We start from the raw sequence: 20,949 nt of genomic DNA on the forward strand, positions 1-20,949 counted from the left end.
TATTGTTATTAGTTAGAGTCAGTGGCAGACGCAGAAATTTTGTTTGGTAGGGGCTCTACTGTACGTTGCGCCATCCATCAACATCTATAGTCTCATTTTGACTCGGCACGAGTTTTACAAAAATGTTTGACTTTGTAAAGAAATATGGAAAAATAAGTAAGTGGAATATAGGCTTCATTTTTATACTCCATATATTAGTTTTATAATAGAATATGAGTGCAATGATTTAGTTGAATGTGAAATCCACTTATCTAAAATGAAAAAAGTGAATGAGAGTTTGAACCCCGGATATTCTGAAATGGCAAATGCGACAATTTTTCACGGACTGAGAGAGTATATTTATATAGTCAAGATATGTGTGTGTGTAAGTTTGTGTGTACACGGTCACATATCCATGATTTTTCAGTTTTAGGATGAGATAAATAATTATAGCGTCTCAAAACTTTAAAACATAAAAGATATAGTAAAATATTTATATATCAGAAGAACTTAACGAATAAATTCCTATTAGATGAGAGAATTTAAAAAGATACTTCAAATTATCAGTGTATTTGAAATAGAAAATTGAATTAAAAAGAATTAAAAAAATCCAAAGTTTTTTTACAATTGAATTGATAAGGAAAAAAAAGTTAGTGAAAACTAAAATTATTGGTGAAAGCTAACCAATACTTTAAAAAAATAAAGAAGATGTATTGTTTTAATCTTTAAGTTTTAAAAATGAAATAGAATAGTAGTATAAGTTTTTTAATTACTTGAATCAGCTGGAAGAAATTAATATTATAATTTCAAATAAATCGGTGGTTCTTTTTCGAAGCTATTATATTGAATTTGATAATGCCCACGTCTTCTTCCTAAATGCAGTGTTATCCATTATTTTAATGTGCATTCAGTTTATTAGATTCAACGCCTTCTTTTCATTTCACTTACAATAATTTACTCTCCAATAACAATTATTGGGAAGGGCTGAAATTCAATTTCAAAATTTTCAAATATTTCATAAGAAGAAAAAATGGACAAATAAAACTTTTGGGAAGGGCTTAAACCCTGCTGCTCCATTGCTTGCTGTGTCCGCCAATGGTTAGAATTGTGTTTGTTGTTAAATACAGCTATGTATTGTGTATATTTATAATGCCAATTTTATATAATGAATTCGTATGATATACTCTACATGTAGATTATGAAATACGGAAATATAAGTAGAGAAAAGTAAGTCCAATAGAACATGATTTACATTATACCGTCCAAATTCAATATTAAAAAATATGAAAATATGACTGAAGATTTTACATCTAAAAGAAGCACGATTTACATTAGACCGTCCAAAATCTCAATATTCATAAATACACATGTATTACTAAGAATTGGTAACAATTACTTGATCATGGAGATAATGGTAGTGATAGAGAACTAGGCAAATGATATATACCAAGAATGATAGTGGAAATTGTGAAAATTTAAGAGTATTTTTGTCTGAAATGTCATATTTGGCGTAATATTATCGGAACTAAGTTGGTGACTAACTTTTAATTACACTATCGGAACTAAGTTGGTAAACACAAATTAAATCAACCAATTATATATGTTAATCACTTTTGAAGGGCTTATCTAATCGTAAACGGTTTGCAAGATTAATTAAGATTGCATATATCTAATGTGTGAACATGAATAAAAAATGTGTGTACAACAAGACAAAATACAGAGCAAATGACAAGGATATAATGAATATTAATCCTATATGGCGTTCCTCAATATATATCGTTACTTGTACTAGCTCAGTTTATAATACATGCAGCCACGCCTTAAATAAATTAAATTATAAAATTGCGTAATGCGTGGCGTATGATCTCGTCATTATGTCCGTTTTGCGTGGATTGAGCAACTAATAAATAAGTTACTTGTATCAAATTTTTAACATATGGGTGAAATTTCATATATTTAATCAATTATATCAATCCACATCTATGCATTCTATGCTTTTTCAATTGAAGATTTACGTCTAAATTAAAGTTTAAATCTTGTACACCTTAAAAGCTTCTTATATAGAGAGACATAGAGTATATAGATTACTCAAAAGTGGAAACCTTAGCATTTGTAGTAGTATTATGTTTCAATTCCATTTGAATCGGTTAACGAATTGGACATGTTCATACATACATAGTTACATACTGTTTAACGTTGATGGTTAACGAATTGGACATGTTCATACATACATAGTTACATACTGTTTAACGTTGATGGCAATCTGGCGTTTGAAATATTATATCTCATGATTGAATATGCATTATGTTTGGTTCATTAGATTGAATTCCATAACTTAATCATATATGGATAATCATATAATAATAAGTCATAGCCCCATCTCCAACTAAAATAATCTCACAACTTATTTCTAAATGGATAATCATATATAGCAAATGAACAACACCTACATATAGAATCTTGTTGTATAATTAATGATAATACTTTTATTAGTTAGAGTTGTATTTCTTGTTCATACAGCATCTTGTTGTATAATTAATGATAATACTTTTATTAGTTAGAGTTGTATTTCTTGTTCATACAGCTATGTATCGTGTATATTTATAATGTTAATTTATAGTGAATTCATATAATTTACTCTACATATATGATTATGAAATATGGAAAGATAACAGAAAAAAATAAGTCCAAAAGAAACATGATTTACATTTTGCCGTCCATTTTCAATCTTCAAAAATATGACTGAAGATTTTACATCTAAAAGAAGCATGATTTACATTAGACCGTCCAAAAACTCAATATTAATTCGTAAATACTATACATACCAAGAACTGTTAATAATTACTTGATCATTGGGATAATAGTGATAGAGAACTAGGGTTTTCGTCCAGCTTAGAGAGAATGATCGATAGTGCAGAGAGAATTATGCTATTGCATGTGATCAACTTTTGGAACTTAGTTCGTAGCTCCAAATTAAATCGAACCAGTTATGTTAATTAATTTTGAAGGACTTAAATTTAAGCAGTCATGTGTAAACGGTTTGTAAGATTAATTATGATTTTGCATATATCCAATGTGTGAACATAAATTAAAAATGTGTATACAACAAGACTACACATAGCAAATGACAAGGATAAACTAAATTTAATCATATATGGCGTTCTTCACTATATCGTTAATATATGCGACCATACTCTAAATAAAGAAAACTAAATTGGGTAATGTGTGGCGTAAATATCTCGTGATTGTGTTCGTTTTACGTGGATTTTGGACTTTAGCAACTAAAAATTAAGTTACTGGCATCACATTTTTAACATGATTTTTATATATTTAATCAAACCACATCTCTTCATTCTATATATGTTGTTTTGAAAATTTCCACTGAATATGTAGATTTTATAAGAGTGTCCACTATAGTATAGGCACGCCGGCCGCCCGGCCGGGGGCGAAGGCGGGGCGGTCTATAGTGGGCGGGACGTCCGCCCTGAAGCGAACAAAAAAAAGGGGGCGGAAGGCCTTCCGCCGAGAAATGTGCGAGGACGCGCCGGTCGCCGGGCAGCGGGGCGGCAGGCGCGCCGGCCTATAGTGGGGGCGGTTTGCGGCGAGGCGGACGATTTTTTTATTTTTTGTTTTTTTTTTAAATTCAATTTAATTTACCTATAAATACACCTCATTTCACTCATTATTTTTACATCATTCCAATTCTCCACTCATACTTTCTCTCACTAAAATTTGTGGATTCCATTGGTATTTAAAATAGACGATTTGTGGAACGAGGCGTGGAATTCTCTGATTCAAGAGGTGCAGAACGACGCCGACGTGGAGGATGCGGCGCGCGCGGCGGAGATCGCGGAGGCTGTTTTTCTGATTAATATTTCGTTGTATAATTTTTCCAATACTTTAATACGACGAAAATGTAGTGTTTAATTTTAATTTCTTCACTTATAGCCGTTTTTTTCTAATTACGTATAGTCCGATAATTTTAATTATAATTGAATTAAAATAAACGAAAAAAAATTGGGGCTATTGGAAGTGTCCGCCTATAGTGGCGGAAACCTTTTTTTTTTGGCGCGGACAAAAAAACTGGTGCTGTGGACAAAAAAGGGGGCGAGGCTATTGGAGTTGTCCGCCTTATAGTGGACACTCTAACCATGCTTTGAGCTTATAATTTTTTTTTATCTTGACAAAACTAGGAAACTAATAAGAACCCGATAGAGTATGAATGACCTAAAAGCTGCTAAGAGCATCCCCAACCCCATCCCAAATTCAGGCCCCAAGTCCCCTCCACGTCATCATTCCCCTAAATTTGAGTCCCAGACCACAACTCCTCTAATCCTGCAGGCCCCAACCTGGGCCACAACTATTAAATTGCACTGTTCACAACTCCAACGTCGAAAAATTCATTGTTCAGTCGAAAAAAGAAAATTACAAATCCTAGAAAAAGAAAATTACAAATCCTAAAAATTTTAAAAAACTACTTCTTGGTCGTTGTTAAACCAATCCATAGAAGCCGGAAATATTGGAATACAAGAGGAATGAAATTGAGTTTGTGTGGAAGAGTGGTAGAATGGAGCACAACAAGTGTATAAGAGCATCCACAGTGGTGAGCAAGGTCCGTCCGTGCCACTGGCAAGGACATCCCTGTCCTTCGCTGCGCTCTTGCCGCTGGCACGAACGTACTCTTAGCTAAGAGCACGTCCATGCCAGCGAGCAGGGCGACGTGGCACATTTCTATTGGCCGTTGGCATTTTCTTTTTCTTTTTTTTATAAAAAAAATGAAAATAATACCAAAAATTAAAAAAATATATTTTCGGATTCTAAAAAATATACAGATTTTATTACCATTTTTTTGAAATTAAAAAAAAAATTAATCCCAAAATCATCTATAAATACACACATTCATCATCCATTTGGGCGAAATTCGGCCCCGAGTAGTGGGTTTTTTTAATTTTATGAATTTAATTATGTAATTTTTAATTTTTAGGATTTAAATTATGTAATTTTTAATTTTGTAAGATTTAAAATATGTAATTTTTAATTTTTAGTATTTTAATTATGTAATTTTTAATTTTTTAGCAATTACTAATAGTATTTTGGGTATTTTTAATGCATTTTAATATTTTGGAAATATTTTTATATAAATTGAATAATAGAATGGTGGGACCCTTGAGCATGTTCTTGCGAAAGAGCATGAATGTGGGTGTTGTGCTCTTACCTAAGAGCAGGGAGTAAAAGTGAGTCCGGGCCCACATCCGTGCTCGTTGGCAAGAGCACGGATGTGGATGCTCTAAATAGGCAAACAGAATAAAAAAAAATTAAAATAGAGGGGACTTGCGGCCCGGCCCGAAGACATCTAACGCCGGCCGGGACTAGCTCATTGCGGCACGGGCGTCATTAACCCTGAGCTGGGCGCGGCCCCGGGACGCAACTGCGTCCTCGGGACGGTCCCAGGCCGCAACTTGTCGACGTTTAACGCAAGGCCCGGGCCGGGACTCGCTCATTTCGGCCCGGCCCCAAGCGTTGGGGTTGCTCTAATACATGGAGTATACAGATTACTCAAAAGTGAAAACCTTAGCATTTGTAGCATTATAATCCATCATTTAAAAAGGTAAATAGTAGTACTATAATAATATACGTTGAATTGAAAAAACAGGTGTGAGTCAAAAAAGCAACTGAAGGACAAGGTGTGACCAGCACATCTGGATGAATAAATGTTGAAATATTTCATACTCACATTCAATCCAACATTATATGAATCAGAATTAGTTCAAACACATAATGGCTAAATAATGAGATAGTACAGCTTGTAGTTTTGGATGATGAAAATATACATAAAACAGGCTGACAATTTCCAAAACCAAACAAGGCACATTTCCTCCTCTCCTTCTCAAGGTTTAGCAGGTCCCAGAGACTTGGCTCTTAGATTCAGAAATATTCCCCTGTAAAACATGCAAGAAAATCAGAATTATTATTATTATTTTTTTAAAAAGAACAGAATTTGAATGAAGCATATCATATCTGGAATATGAGGAGCAAATATATTCTCAATGAGGAGGAGAGCATTGTACCAGAAACAAGCAAAGATGCCTTGGACAATAACACGGAACTGCAGTGGAACGTACTGATGATTTATCCATCCAACCACAGGCCGGAACTGCATAATAGTAGCACATATATATGAACTTTTTCCAATAGTCATTAACAGCAAACATTGAAAAAAATTTTTGTTTAACATCACTTACTGTCCACGATGCATATATGACAGTTGGATATTCCTTCTTGATTTTAGATTTTGTATGGATCCACGGTCTCCCTGTGCAAAGTATAGTATGTTAGTCAAAAAAATCTTATGCAGGATACAAATTACTACTGGATTAGTAAATTATGCACACTTTCAAAATATTGCTTGCACATGTCATTATTAACCATGCCTGAGAAGTGAGAACACAGGAACGAAGAGAGAATTGTACTTAAAAGCAAGAGAACTTTTATACGGTTACCGATAACATGCATGAGCAACAGATATTGCAAGCTGAGAGAAGCTGTGGTGTAAACTTACCCTCGATAACTAAGCCATAGTAAATCATAAACATCAGGTTGTTCCAAGGTGAAATTGTAAGTTGCTCCAGTAGCACCTGAAAGGTTTCATTTCTGAATTTACTTATCAAGGTACTAGAAATGTTATACACAAGTATTTCTTCTAATGGCGGAAATTGAATGAATGATGGATTCAGAAATAATAAACTAACAAGGTAGAGAATACAAGAATCAGGAGTACCTTCTTAGCTACAGTTTTTGTGTCCTTCTTCCCTTTGAAAATTTTATCCAGCAATATGTGGAAATAATGGCTTAAAGGGCCTAAATAAGCTGACCCAAATATCTGCAATTTAGTGATCTGAATTCAAATAACAAGTATATGCAGAAACATGGTGCCGCTTGAACAACTTGAACTTGTCAATAATGTAAAAAACCATAGCCTTTCGAAAGAGAAAGATAGAAACAATGGAAACCTATCAATAAGTGCATGATGTGCATCCATAAAGCTAAACTATCTGCAGGAATAACTTGGGTACATCATGCCTCTGGAAACCATTGAATCGGCAGTGGTGCCACATATTCATCATTATGAGCCCATTGAATTTCAAGCAGAGTGCTTTGGTATAAAAATCATCAATCATGCTGCATTATCTTTCCTTCCAATAGAAAACCAGAATGCTACTTGAAGTTCATCGTTATCACTTATCAGTGTCTATTACCACACGAATTACTTGAACTGGATTCACGCTTGGATGATATATTATAACCAAATGTGTTATTCTACTGCGAGATCTCCTACTAGCATATTAGAAACGAGCTTCCGTTTTCCAAAGAAGGTGGCATTAACACACGATGTTAGAGAAGAAACGGCACCCTACAAGATTACGAATAATCCCTTAAAGGCTAAAACATACTAGGAAAGGTCATCTACTGTACTACCTCATCTGTCTAACAATCAATATAGGGGTAAACGTATTGCTCCTATTGAGAAATCAACCATATTGTATTTTCTTAGTATTTCTTACAAAGCTCACTAATCAATCACATAAGGAAGGCATCATTAATGAATCAACAGTTTAACTTCAACAAATTGAAGAATCCTCATACCGATCCCATTAACAGAGGTGTTGTTGATAAATTAGCACAAATGGGTGGTCGAATTGAAAAAATTGTTTACTTTCGTTGATCAGTGTTAAATTTTGTGGAATCAATACACAACGCGTTCCATGTTCATAAAGTCATTTTTCTATTTTGGGAAGTTCCAAGTTAATTGAGTCACTTCTAATTTTGGCAAAAAGTCATTTTTCCTTTTACTTTATTCTCTCTTTATCTCTCTTACTTGATTCTCTCTTACTTTTTTAATCATCCATTTAACACACTATTCTTAAACTCTGTGCCGAAAAGAAAAGTCTCTATTAACAAGGAACGGATGAAGTAGTTAAACTAATTTGAGTAAGAAGGATACCACTTTAAGAAGAAGTCGCTTCAGCTGAAGCTTCTGAATGCCTGAAAGCTTCTGCGCCCATGATAATACATGATAATACATGCGTACATGATGTCGGCGATGCTGTCAACATACCACAGCCGTGTTGGACCCTTCACTGCCGCCCATCGAGCTTGGAGCACACCAAATGCCCGCTCCACATCTTTGCGCGCTGCCTCCTGACGACCCGCAAAATATATCTTCTTTTCATCTGCTGGGCATCTAATTGTCTTCACAAAGAAGGGCCACATAGGGTATAACCCATCTGCCAAATAATAGCCCATATTGTGCTGGTTGCCGTTGGCGACGAAGTTGACGGCCGGACCAATGCCCATGCACTGCTCGCTGAAAAGGGGTGACGACTGGAGGACGTTGATGTCGTTGTTAGACCCGGCTAATCCAAAATAGGCATGCCAAATCCACAGCCGGTAGTCAGCTACCGCTTCAAGGATCATCGTGGGATTCTTGGCCTTGAAACCAGTAGTGTACATCCCTTTCCAAGTAGTGGGGCAGTTCTTCCATTCCCAATGCATACAATCTATGCTGCCTAACATCCCCGGAAACCCGTGCTGATTCCCGTGCATATCCAGCAGAGCCTGACGATCTTCGGGGGTAGGCCTCCGAAAATACCTATCCCCGAATATCTCCCTAACGCCCTGACAAAAATACTTCAGGCAATCGCGGGCAATCGTCTCACCGATGTGGAGGTACTCATCGAACATGTCGGTCGCGCCTCCGTATGCCAGCTGCCTGATTACGATAGTGCACTTCTGAATCGGCGTGTGGCCAGGTTTACCAGCCGCATCCTCCCGCACCCTGAAATACCCGTATCGACGCTCCAAAGCGCCCACGATACGCAGAAAAAGCGGACGATGCATCCTAAACCGTCGCCGAAACAGGTTCTCCCCAAACCGTGGCTCCGGTGCAAAGTAATCCTCATACAACCGAGCGTGGGCAGCGAGGTGGTCCCGGGGTATTATAGTTCCACGATGGATGGGTCTAGGTACCGTCGGTGCCAAGGCTGCTTGTTCCTCCCTCTCCGCTGATTCCCGCATACGTGCATGAATCAGACGCATCATATGTTCATAATGTCCACCACTACCACTACCACTACCAGCCTTTCCGGATATATAAAAGAAATGTAGAGAGAGAAACTTGTTAAAACAAGTGGTGCGAATGAAATGCAGTTCAACGAGCCGTATATATAGAAATTTTTTAAAAAAATTTAATGCAATAAACGGGAATTCCGCGCGGACGTCCGTGGGAGTCAACGCAATGGCGGACGTCCGCACGCCCTTCGCGATGAAATTCTGCGTAACGTCACGGAACTGCGGTGTCCTCGGCGGAATTCCGTATCCGTGCATACCATGCACAATGGCGGATGTCCGCCACGGAATTCCGACACGCCGATCGAAATTCCACTAGGACGGGTGCCATTGCTGATGCTCTAATATCATAGCCACATTCCCAACAACTTCGACACTAAACAAAAATACCCCACAACCGAAATTTGGGTCCCCTTTATAAAAATTCTAGCTTCATCTCTGCTTAGCGCCATAGACATCAATTCACATGCTTAACGCATTCTTTAAGCACTTTGATGCAGTCATGCAGAGATATGTGTGTATTTTAGAATATTAAATTGATAGACAAATATCTGGAAATAAATAGTACTAATAATTTATCCTAAAATATTTATAATTATAATAGAATAGTGTGAAAAACAATACTCCTTATTTAGGTGTCTAACCGACAAGAGGACTGCTGGACTGTAAAGCTCTTAAACTAAGATGATTTGGGAGAAATTTGCTTAAACTATACAGTATAAGTAAAACATGGGAGAATCGGACATAAAAAAAATTAGGAAAATTACAAATTAACAAGAACTACTTCAAAAATAAGGTGATGTACACGTCCGAGAGTCTTTACACATTAACTTTGTTAAAACTATAGAAGGTGGATTAATAGTGCTTAGATACATCTCTTGGACAGTCAATATTGTAATGTCAGTATCCTGCTCAACTACCATAAATAGAGAACATTTTCTTTTTCTATATCACGTTATCCTCGCACCAATTCAACTTGTGTGCAATATTTTCAAAATTCAAAAACTTGGGATATAAGTAAACAAATAATTAAATAGAGATTGAAAAGGATACAATTATAGATAAAATTCACAAGAAATCTATGTCTGCCGTGGAGTGTGATTTGAAAAGGTAAAATAATTTGACCAAAGAACATGCGATTTCATGGCATTACGGCATCCACAATGGGGCGCCCTATGCTTCGCCATATCAGCATTTCATCCTCCTATCCTTCCACCTGCAATGGGATGCCCTATAATCCACCCTAAGAGCATCCACATTCGTGCTCTTGCCAACGAGCACGGATGTGGGCCCGGACCTACTTTTTCTGCCTGCTCTTAGGCAAAAGCACAACACCCACATTTGTGCTCTTCCGCAAGGACGAGCATAAGGGTCCCACCATTCAATTATTCAATTTAAATAAAAACATTTCCACAAAATTAAAATACATTAAAAATACCCGGAATAATATTACAAAATACATTAAAAATTAAAAATTACATAATTAAAATCCTAAAAAATAAAAATTACATAATTAAAATCATAAAAAATAAAAATTACATAATTAAACTCCTAATCACTAAAAAATACATAATTCAACTCCTAAAATAAAAAAAACCACTACTCTTGGCCGACTTTCACCCAAATGTGTTTGATTAGGTCTTCTTGTAGCTCAACGTGAGTTCGGGTATCGCGCATTGTGTGCCTTGTTTCGATCCTCTCACCCACCGTCGTATGCACACCTCGGCGTGGGGGAGACCTCGCGCTTGAGCTTCTGGCTTCATCCCCGTCGTAAAAGCTAGCTGCCCTCGGTCCTTCGTCGGCTATAATCATGTTGTGTAAGATAATACACGTGTACATGATGTCGGTGATATTTTTCACGCACCACAGCCGAGACGGGGCCTTCACAATGTTGAATCAGGCTTGAAGGACCACAAAGGCTCTTTCGACGTCTTTCCGCGCAGACTCTTGACGCTGCGCAAAAAGAACCTGTCTCGGGTCTTGCGGGTTGCTGAGTGCCTTCACGAAAGTCGACCACCTTGGGTAGATACCATTGGCGAGATAGTAACCCATGTGGTATACATTTCCGTTGACGGTAAAGTCGATCGTCGGTGCTACACCATGCAACACATCATTGAAGAGAAGTGAAGAATAGAGCACGTTCAAGTCGTTGTTGGATCCGGAAACACCGAAATATGCATGCCAAATCCATAGGCGGTAGTAGGCGACCGCTTCAAGGATAAGTGTTGGGCCGCCGCCTTTGTGGCCGCTTAAGTGTTGCCCCCTCCAAGCAGTCGGGCAATTCTTCCATCTCCAATGCATGCAGTCAATGCTGCCAAGCATACCGGGAAAGCCATGGACTGTTTCGTGAAGACGAAGCAACCGTTGGCAATCATCGGTAGTGGGTGCCCGAAGGAATTCATCACCGAAAGCTGAACGAATGCCCTCGCAAAAATTTGTAAGACAAAGGATTCCAGTGGACTCACCGGCATGCAAATACTCGTCGAAGAGGTCGGCCGTTTGCCCATTAGCGAGTTGTCGGATGGCACACGTACACTTCTGCAACGCCGAGAGACTTTGCCGACCAGCTGCATCTGGACCTGTTTGGAAGTATTCAACACGGGCGGACAATGTGTTGCCAATACGCATAAACAAGCGCTTTGACATGCAAAAACGGCGCCTAAAGTAATCTTCCGGAAACAGCGGCTGGTCAGAAAAATAATCAGCAACGAGCCTTTCATGGGCTCCCTCCCGGTCACGATGAATGTAGCGGCGAGTTGATCTAGTTGGTTGAGGAAGAGGGGCGGGGGTATTCGCTGCGACATATGCTTCATAAGCGTCACGATGTTGTTCGTAGTATTCTTGTTCTTCGCGCTCCACTTCCGCAATAAGATGGGTGAAATCCATTTGAGGTTTTGAGTGAGATAAGTTGTATTTATAGATGATTTGGGGGAAAAAATAAAAAAATATAATAAAAAAATAATTTTCCAACGGATATGCCGTTGGCCAATCAGAACGCGTCACGTCGCCTGCTCGCTGGCACGGACGGACGGACGCGTCCCTGCTAGCCGATGTGGATGCTCTAATCATTTTATTTATTTGAATATTTAAAACACTATAAAAATTAAAAAAAAAAACTTCATTTCATTAAAAATTCAAACATTACACTACGAAATAAAAAAAAACTACAATTTCTCAACGGCGGTTACGGTCCCAAACTTCTTCAATCATGTCGTTCATGAGCTGAGCATGGTCTTGTTGGTTGCGCATTGAGACCTGTCTAGATAGAACCTCGTTGAAGCCCATCGGTAATCCTCGAACGTGGGGCGGGGCCGTCGTGCTGGAGCTAGATCCACCTTCATCATCGCCCCAATCGGTGACTCTTTCACCTTCGTGTTCGAGTATCATATTATGCAAGATGATGCACGCATACATGACATCGGCGATGACGTCCTTGTACCAGAACCGCGTCGGACCCTTCACTATTGCCCACCGCGCTTGGAGCACACCAAATGCCCGTTCCACATCCTTCTGCGCAGCCTCCTGCTTTTGCGTGAATAAAACTCTCTTCTCACCCATTGGGCAGCTGACCGTCTTCAAAAAAATAGGTCACCTCGAGTATATGCCATCGGCCAAGTAGTACCCCATATGATATTGGCGTCCGTTGGCAGTGAAGTCGATGGTCGGGCCGTTGCCATTGCATTGCTCGGTGAAGAGGTTGGATGAGTTGAGGACGTTGATGTCGTTGTTCGACCCAGCTACATCGAAGTAAGCATGCCAGATCCAGAGCCGATGGTCATCGACGGCTTCGAGGATCATCGTCGGGTGGCTGCCCTTGTATCCACTAGTAAATTGGCCTCTCCACGCCGTCGGGCAATTCTTCCACTCCTAGTGCATACAATCGATGCTCCCTAACATTCCAGGAAAGTCGTGCGCCGTCTCGTGCATCTTCATCATGGTCTGGCAATCCTCAGCAGTCGACTTTCACAAATAGGTGTTGCTATAAGCCTCCACAACTCCCCTACAAAAATTCTTCAGGCACTCGCGGCCAATTGTCTCCCCGACGTGAAGGTACTCGTCGAACATACCCGTCGTGGTGTCGTAGGCCAACTGCCGGAGCGCAACCGTGCACTTCTGCAACGGCGTAAGTCCGAGTCTGCCGATGCCATCTTCCCAATACTGGAAGTATTCATCACGTGCCTTCTACGTTTGGACAATGCTGAGAAAAAGATCTCGCCGCATTTTAAAACGGCGGTGAAAAACCGTCGGGCCCCATCGTGGTTGCTCGTCAAAATAGTCTGTGAACAGACGTTGGTGAGCTACGTCGTGCTCGCGGCGGACAAACATTTGACGTCGAATCGGACGTGGGATTTGCACCACCTGGGCCTGCTCCGCCGCTTCGCACTCCATTTCGGCCAAGCATTCCGCCGCAGCCTCATGAATGCAATCGAATAAGGCCCGAGTAATGCCCTCCGAGGTACTCCCGTCGTCGCCGGGTCTCATTTTTTTCAGTAAGAAAAATTGGGAGTGAAATATTGGTGTGTGGGGAAAGTGAGAGATGAGATATAATTATTAGTGTGGAAAATGGAAGAGAAATGAGGGCTTAAATAGATAAAAATTTAGAAAAAAAAGGAAAACGCGTTGCATCGTCCGCGTGACCCGCAGTGGGGCGGATGATACCGCGGACGATGCGTGTTCTGACGCCATCATCCGCGAACGATGTATAGGGCACGGATGATGCATCGGGCATTGTCCGCATGGCTACAGTGGCGGACGATAGCCCGCCCGATGCGCCCTACTGTGGATGCTCTTAGATGTAGCAAAGATGATGCATGCCAATTTGAACCATCCCCCCCCAAAAAAAACAATTCGAACTCAGTTGCTTAACGAAAATTCTTGCATAATTTTCCATTTTTCAGCAACACAAATTCTTCCCTGATTAATGAAAAATAAACTTATGTTCGTGTATGGTTTCACGCATCTCTCTCTCATCTGATTAAACTTCCCAAATCAAAGGACGTAAAATAAAATTTTGAATGTCTTGACGCATGACATCACTATGTACGTCACCCAAGTGCATGACGCAACTCCTATGCCCAAATTTCACCTCAATATGCTGGGTCCATATTACTGGGCCACGCGAACCATTTTTTAGAATATTGTTCACAAGAACGGGTCAGCCCAAATTGGCCCGGTCAAGATAACTTCAATTTTCTTTCCTAGTCAATATTTACATTTCTAAATAATACTAATAATCATAATAAGAAAGATTGACATTAGTTTGTCCAGGCAATATAAATACATATACTCCATTGCAACATACTACCAAACTAATTACCCTTAGTACTTAGAGATAGCAAAGAAGAAAAAGGGCAAACTTATTCTTATTCATCAATGGCTGCACTATCTTCAATTCCTTCATCAATCTCTTGTGTCAACAATTCCATATCAAAGAAAAGAATTATCATCACAAATGCAAGTACCAAACCCACAAACTTTATTAACATGTCTTTAGATATGAAGTCAGATGACGATAAATTAACCGCCAAAATTCCCTCCCAAAACGACGTCGCAGCAATCCCGATCGCTCTCCAGCCATGCAGCCACAACACGGCCACGGCCAAGCTCTACGCGGTGTGGGAGGCCGTGGCCGACAGGGTCGAAATGCATGCGAATATCGGGGAGCAGCGCCGCAACTGGAACTCGCTTCTGTTGAACTCCATCAACATGATGACCCTCACAGCCACCGCCATGGCCGGCCTCTCCGCCGCCGCCGCACATGACTCCGCTCTCCCCCTGAAGGCATCCTCCGCCGCGCTGTTCGCGGCGGCCGCGGCTATGACGGCGGCGGTGAACAAGCTCCAGCCCTCGCAGCTCGCGGAAGAGCAGCGCAACGCTGCCAGACTGTTCAAGCAACTGCACGAAGAGATCCAAACCGCGCTGATCCTACGCGATCTCGTTACCGAATCGGACGTCGCAAACGCGATGGAGAGGGTTCTAGCTCTCGACAGAGCGTACCCTCTCCCCCTGATTGGCGCGATGCTGGAGAAGTTCCCCGCGGAGGTAGAGGGGGCCGTGTGGTGGCCGCCGCTGAAAAAATCAGAAAACGGAGGATGGCGCGGGGAGGAGATGAGGGAGATTGTTAGGGTTTTGAGGGAGAAGGATAAACAGGATTATCTCAAGCTAGGCAACACAGCTCTCAAATTGAACAAAATGTTGGCAGTTTTAGGGCCGGTGTTTGCCGGTGCGGCGGCGGTTGGATCGGCTTTGTCAGATTCGTCTTCTGGCGTTGGAGCGTTGGGTGTAGCTGTTGCGGTTGGCGGAGGAGCCTTGGCTACGATAGTGAATAGTGTGGAGCACGGGGGACAGGTGGGGATGGTGGTGGAGATGTATAGCAATTGTGCTGGATTTTTTCAGAATATGGAGGAATCTATTGAATCCGCCATTGGAGAGGAAGGAGTTGAGAGCAGTGAAGACGGCGAGTTGATGGAAATGAAGGTTTCGTTGAAGTTGGGGAGGAGTTTGTCGCAGCTCAAAGATTTGGCCTCATCTCGTCAACATGGAACTGACATTGATGAATTTGCGAGCAAATTATTATGATATTTTTGTGATAGTAATTCTTTTATTTTTTTTTTTCAAGATTATTTTGTTGTATTAATTTTATTCAAATAATTTGTATCTGTTGGTTGGTATATAAATATAAGTATATATCTCTGTGTGGTTTTTCATGTTTTCTTCATATTTTAATTATAAAAATAGCACTAGTACGTGCATTTGAATAGAAAATCAATAATATGTTGCGAAAGACTTTGACTGGAACATTAGTAGTACATCACAATGTTTGAAATTTTATTACTGCAGCAGTTTAATTATGGCCAATTTAAAGCTATCGTCATATTTTGTGAGAGGTTTTACTTAATTTTATACAAGGTGAAAATCCGAAATGGTCAAAATAAACAATTAAAAATAAAAGTTAGCTATTCATTACTAAAAGTTAGCCATTCAATAATAGTAATACTATCTAGTTGGAGAAGACCGCAGAAGTAATTGACGACTGCGAAGGTAAAACATGAATACTTGACCAGGTTTAAGGAATAATATGTCAAATCTATTTTTAATTAGTTTGTCCTTTACATCATTTCAATTAGCTGTAATAAAATCATAAATCATTCCGTTTCTATGGGAGTTGACATAGTCGGATGATTAGACTAACCAGTATACAACCATATTTACTATTGGTAATGTTTTGTAATATTGCATGTTTTTTTAACAAAATCACAGACAAAACCCAGTAAGCTAGCTATTTTAATAATACATTATATACTTTATATGATAGTTACAATGTTGGGAAAATTTATTTACATACCAAGAAAGTTTAGGTCAAAATTTATTTATGAGTGGTAATATTTCATAACCCAAGCAAACAGGCCTATTTATTTCAACATACATCACCGATCGTTGATTGCAGCATTTTGAGTTCACCAGAAAAAAAAAAATAAAACACCTCAGAAGCACAGTAATTCGACAAGTAAGAAAGAATCAAGATGACTTGTAATACTTGGTGGGAACAAAAGGCATTTTAGTGATGGATCCATCGTAGGACTTCCCTCGTACAACAATCTTTAGTTTGGTGCCGTTCTTGTGGTTTCCGGATTTCACATACCCCATGGCTATGTTTTTCTTAAGACAAGGGCTGAACCCTCCACTGGTGACCTCACCTATGTTTTGGCCCTTCTCGTCTTGAATCTCACAGTGACTCCTGGCAGGCGGGCCAGCAGAGAAGATCCCGACTCTCCTGATAGATGGCCTGCACCCAGGAATCCGCCTTCTGCCCTTCTCCGCTTCCCTATGGCCCATGTGAGTCCTGCTTCTACAGGTGTCGTTTCCATACAAGCACAAGCCAGCCTCCAGACGAAGACTGTCTCTAGCACCTAACCCTGTTAGCCTCACTTTGCCTTCGGATTTCTCCAGAATTGCTTTTGCCAGATCCACTGCATTCTCAGACGGGACTGATATTTCAAAGCCATCTTCACCGGTGTACCTGAAAATTTATATCAATAATTTAATCGGGTTGGAAAAGGGTTTTTGAGTATTAATAATTGTTTTATTGGAATTGGGTAATGGGGGAAAAAGAAACAACGGATTTAGTGGGTGGAGGAGGCTTTCTCAGCTGTGATCAGCACCCATCTTGAGTGAGTGGTGATACGATATTCAATTACCCTTTCCATTCCCTCTTTGTCTGCTTATTGGTTGTGCCTTCTATATATGCATACAATAAATCCATAACTAGAAGAGAAACATTTTATAATTGAATTTCACTTTTATACCAATATGTTGCCAAGGACATATGGAGATGAATTTCACTTTTATGCCAAGGTTATGATTTTATCAATTCATTTACGCGAAAAATGGAAGTTTTAAGTTCATGATATTAGTAGTCGGACAAATATCCAGACTTTTAAGAGTAAGATAAATTTCACAACTGAAAACCATCTTTATCACTGGCACATTGAGAATCCTCAAGGAAGCGATGCACCTTGAGCCAAGTCACCAGGTGCACCAATATCGTCACCTCCACCATCACTGCCAACAAATCTTCCACCAACACCAACTCCGCCACTCCCAAATCCTCCGCCTCTATATCCACCGAAGAAGCCCGGATAGGGGCGGAAGTGGGGACGGAAAAACGCCGCCTCCATGGTCCTGCCACTGATGGCGCTCACAAATGCTGCAACAGTCACTAGGAAGAACACAATCTTCATTGCCATTTTCATTTTCTTTTTCTGAATGTTGAATATATGAAGAAGATGGAATGGATGGCCTGCTTTATATAGGCTACTTAAATTCATCCTAAATTAGTCTGGTTCAGCTACTTTTTACTTGTAATATCCATCATCAAATTTTGCAACACTCTCAAATTTGGTGGCTATTTGTTGGGAAACATGAAAAATGACTAACTCTTTCTCATCAATTAGTTAAATTCTTACTGCATAATGTGGTAATTTCCATTCAGTTGGAATAAATGTGGTACAACATAAATTCTGATAAACTTGTCAAGAATCAAAATGTAAAAACTGAGAGCTCAAGTTGAGCTGCTTGGCTTCGCCTACGGTAAGCTCAGTCACCCTCTCGTGACTTTGAATGCCGTCTTCTACAAAGGTCGGGTGTGATGCCCTCTCGCTCGCCCACAAAGAAGAGCGTTTTTCGGAATAGGGAGCTCATCTCTATAAGATTTTGATGGGGTGTAAACCTTAAGGTACAACTGCTGCCCCAAATACTGCCTTGCCAAGTCCTCTGATCTTATGTTCCACATTCCCACATTGTCCAAAGCTACATAAACAGCAGTCCAAGATCTTGGATACACCTGCCATTACATTTAATCATATGATTAGAGTTGAATGCACAAGCAAAAAAAAACAATCTTTTTTTCTTATGGTTTAGCTCACTTGAGTGGTGCAGCGGGCAATGGTGTCTCTCAAGTTGTAGCGTGATCTGCTTGCTTCAGTCCACTGGCCTCCGTCCATTCTATTTCATCCACATGTACAGTTAGCAACTTAGGAAGATGATGGGATATATATGAATTATAACAGGGTTGATGAACTCAAAACTCACCCAACAACAAAGAATGAATATCCATCCATGTGCCATGACTGCACAGTTTTCTCCCAGTTCTGAAACACAATCTCTACGTAATCCCGGTAGTTAGCTTGGATGACAGAGGTTGCAAGATACGTGTTTCCCCAATTAGGTCTGTCGGAGATGCTTCCAATGCTATACACACCTCCAATGTTGAAGTAGTCCGCCAGCTTCAAAGGGGTGTCAGGGGAGACATACGACACACCATTCACTGCATATCATTGCTTTCCGTTGATATACACAGCAGAGTTGGCAAGCATGATGGTCCTAACCGGCTTCACCTGCCCATAATGGTACGAGCAATGTAGATTGGGTCGAGGCCCACTTGCTGTCAGGTTCCGGCTGTTTCATCAACATCCAACCATCACTTATCTTCACTAAAACAGTCGCAAGAATTGCTTATAAAGTGTAAGAGCCTTCATTACCGTATGGATCTTGCCTGGTTCAGAAACCACTCAATCTCAGTGGTAGGTCCACCAGGGGGATGACCATAAACTTTGGTGACAGAGTTACGGTAATGGAGGACAGTGGTGTTGGTGAGAACTTTGGAGGTGAAACGAGTTGAGACTACAACGTAGTAGTCCTTTGCTGGCTGGTTTGCTGTGACCAGGACTGAGTAAGACTGGCCTAGATGGACATCCAGAGAGGAGTAAGTATTCTGGACTGTGTGAGATCCTTCTACTTCCACCAGCTTCATCAAGTGCCCTTGAATCCTGAAGTTGAGGGATGTAGCAGTCCCAACATTTGATATCCTGAATCTGTATGTTTTACCTGCAACAAAGTTGAAACATTGAATTCACAAAGACAGAAAAGGCATGCTAGCGACATGCAAGATCAGCTACTTTTAACTTTTAACTTCGGTTAGTTGATTAAGAAGTTGAATCACCTTGTTCAACAGTGAATGTGTACCCATTCCAACCACGACCGTTGATAAGGATGCCATCAGGGAAGGGGAGAGTGTGACCACCATTCACAAAATATCTCAGTTGCTGCAAGAACATCATTTGTGAGAAAGATGTGAATGATTCCATCAAGTCCACTCAACACAAAAGTCAAAAGATTGGCTTACTTTCTGACTTCTGTTGTACCAATCCCCAGCAAGTACAACGTGATCCCCAGCAGGTGGGGGGAACGGTACAGGAATGCGAGGACGACTGTAGACTTTGATGCTCCCATATCCTCCAGCAGCCTTATGGAGTCCAAGTGATGGGAAGTAGAAGTAAGTCCCAATCTGATCTTTTGCTTGGAGGGCATAAGTGGAGTCCAAGTGATGGGAAGTAGAAGTAAGTCCCAATCGGACAGTTTGTGCCAGTAAGTATAGCTGTTCTGAAAAGGACAAATGCAATATACATTACAACAGTGACATTACTTTACTATAACCAAGAAACATCAGATTCAGTCAATGACTTCAATATATAAGTTAGCTCATAAACATATCACATAATTTGAGGGGCCATTACTCCAAGAATGGATCAAGAAAGAGAGTTATCAATTTGGCACAAACACCCTGGCCCTACACAATATTCCACTTACACATGTTTATTCACAAAATGAATTTTATACTATATATAAATGATAAAAATGGCAGAGATCCATAGATCTGGCTAGCACGTGCGAAGTCGCGACAAACACAATGGACTAATTAATTTCTGCACCCAAAAACCCTGATAGAGCTTTTGCATCAGAAGGGAGTTCTAATAGCAAGCATAAAACACAGAAAGTCCATTAACAAGAGAATCTTCCCAGTTTAACCAAGAAATATTTTCCAAGAAATGAGAACCCTTTCAAGTTTTAACCAATCAAAATGCTATAATCTTGGCCACAGAAAGGTGTAGGAAAAACGTGTGGAATTGTGAAAAGGCTAGGCCTTTGGCCTTTCACTTCCATTTTTTTATGAGGTGTCTTGAAGGCTTTGCCTTTTGGAGTCCAATTTCCTATCCTATAAATGGGTAGGATTTGGAAGAATAGATACACAACAAAAACAAATCACTCTCTCTTCTCTCTAGCTTAAGCTTTATAGTTCACATTAGGAGCATTGCATTGCTCGGTTCTCGCCTCCAATTCAAGTTCGCTGGTGCCTACGAGTTTGAGGTGCTTCAACTCGATAGGAGGAAAGTCGTTTCATCTTTGGGGACATTACGCCAATCCGTGAGCACTAGCCGGGGCGTATTTCGTCTTGCGGAGAGAGGGATACCTCGACTCGACTTGAAGAATACTATAGTTTGCATC

The 20,949-nt window shown here is 40.1% G+C and overlaps 3 protein-coding genes and 1 pseudogene across 4 annotated transcripts; 1 reads left to right on the forward strand and 3 right to left on the reverse strand.

Annotated features, from left to right (window-relative positions):
• Positions 1-5,799: 5,799 nt before the first annotated feature.
• LOC121744141 (peroxisomal membrane protein PMP22-like) lies at positions 5,800-7,482 on the reverse strand. 2 transcript variants are annotated; one of them, XM_042137582.1, is made up of 6 exons: positions 6,990-7,482; positions 6,758-6,859; positions 6,539-6,614; positions 6,222-6,292; positions 6,048-6,133; positions 5,800-5,918 (listed from the first exon to the last, which is right to left on the reverse strand). In XM_042137582.1, exons 3-6 carry the CDS (start codon positions 6,570-6,572, stop codon positions 5,867-5,869), a joined length of 243 nt encoding a protein of 80 aa, XP_041993516.1. In that variant the 5' UTR covers positions 6,573-6,614; positions 6,758-6,859; positions 6,990-7,482; the 3' UTR covers positions 5,800-5,866. The 2 variants fall into 2 exon arrangements, with proteins under 2 accessions (XP_041993516.1, XP_041993515.1); XM_042137581.1 differs by having other exon boundaries at positions 6,758-7,482.
• A 6,947-nt stretch (positions 7,483-14,429) lies between these two features.
• Positions 14,430-15,854, forward strand: LOC121744080 (probable F-box protein At4g22030). Its single transcript, XM_042137522.1, has one exon. It carries the CDS (start codon positions 14,479-14,481, stop codon positions 15,682-15,684), a length of 1,206 nt encoding a protein of 401 aa, XP_041993456.1. The 5' UTR covers positions 14,430-14,478; the 3' UTR covers positions 15,685-15,854.
• A 766-nt stretch (positions 15,855-16,620) lies between these two features.
• On the reverse strand, positions 16,621-17,864 carry LOC121743875. The gene is made up of 2 exons (XM_042137263.1): positions 17,621-17,864; positions 16,621-17,125 (listed from the first exon to the last, which is right to left on the reverse strand). The coding sequence occupies exons 1-2, from the start codon at positions 17,856-17,858 to the stop codon at positions 17,031-17,033; spliced, it is 333 nt and encodes a 110-aa protein (XP_041993197.1). The 5' UTR covers positions 17,859-17,864; the 3' UTR covers positions 16,621-17,030.
• Positions 17,865-18,058: 194 nt separating this feature from the next.
• LOC121746036 lies at positions 18,059-20,607 on the reverse strand (annotated as a pseudogene).
• Between the last annotated feature and the right edge of the window lie 342 nt (positions 20,608-20,949).

Source organism: Salvia splendens, chromosome 8, assembly GCF_004379255.2.
Source record: "Salvia splendens isolate huo1 chromosome 8, SspV2, whole genome shotgun sequence".
NCBI classification, from domain to species: Eukaryota; Viridiplantae; Streptophyta; class Magnoliopsida; order Lamiales; family Lamiaceae; genus Salvia; species Salvia splendens.

Bases quoted from the DNA above. Each gene is read 5' to 3' on its own strand.
- LOC121744141 (XM_042137582.1), bottom strand. From the start codon at position 6,572: ATGTTTATGATTTACTATGGCTTAGTTATCGAGG. The intron at 6,293-6,538 runs GTAAGTTTACAC...TACTTTGCACAG, and splicing joins CTATGGCTTAGTTATCGAGG to GGAGACCGTGGATCCATACA. The intron at 5,919-6,047 runs GTACAATGCTCT...CATGTTTTACAG, and splicing joins GGCATCTTTGCTTGTTTCTG to GGGAATATTTCTGAATCTAA.
- LOC121744080 (XM_042137522.1), top strand. From the start codon at position 14,479: ATGGCTGCACTATCTTCAATTCCTTCATCAATCTCTTGTGTCAACAAT.
- LOC121743875 (XM_042137263.1), bottom strand. From the start codon at position 17,858: ATGAAAATGGCAATGAAGATTGTGTTCTTCCTAGTGACTGTTGCAGCA. The intron at 17,126-17,620 runs GTGCATCGCTTC...ATAAATTTTCAG, and splicing joins ACCTGGTGACTTGGCTCAAG to GTACACCGGTGAAGATGGCT.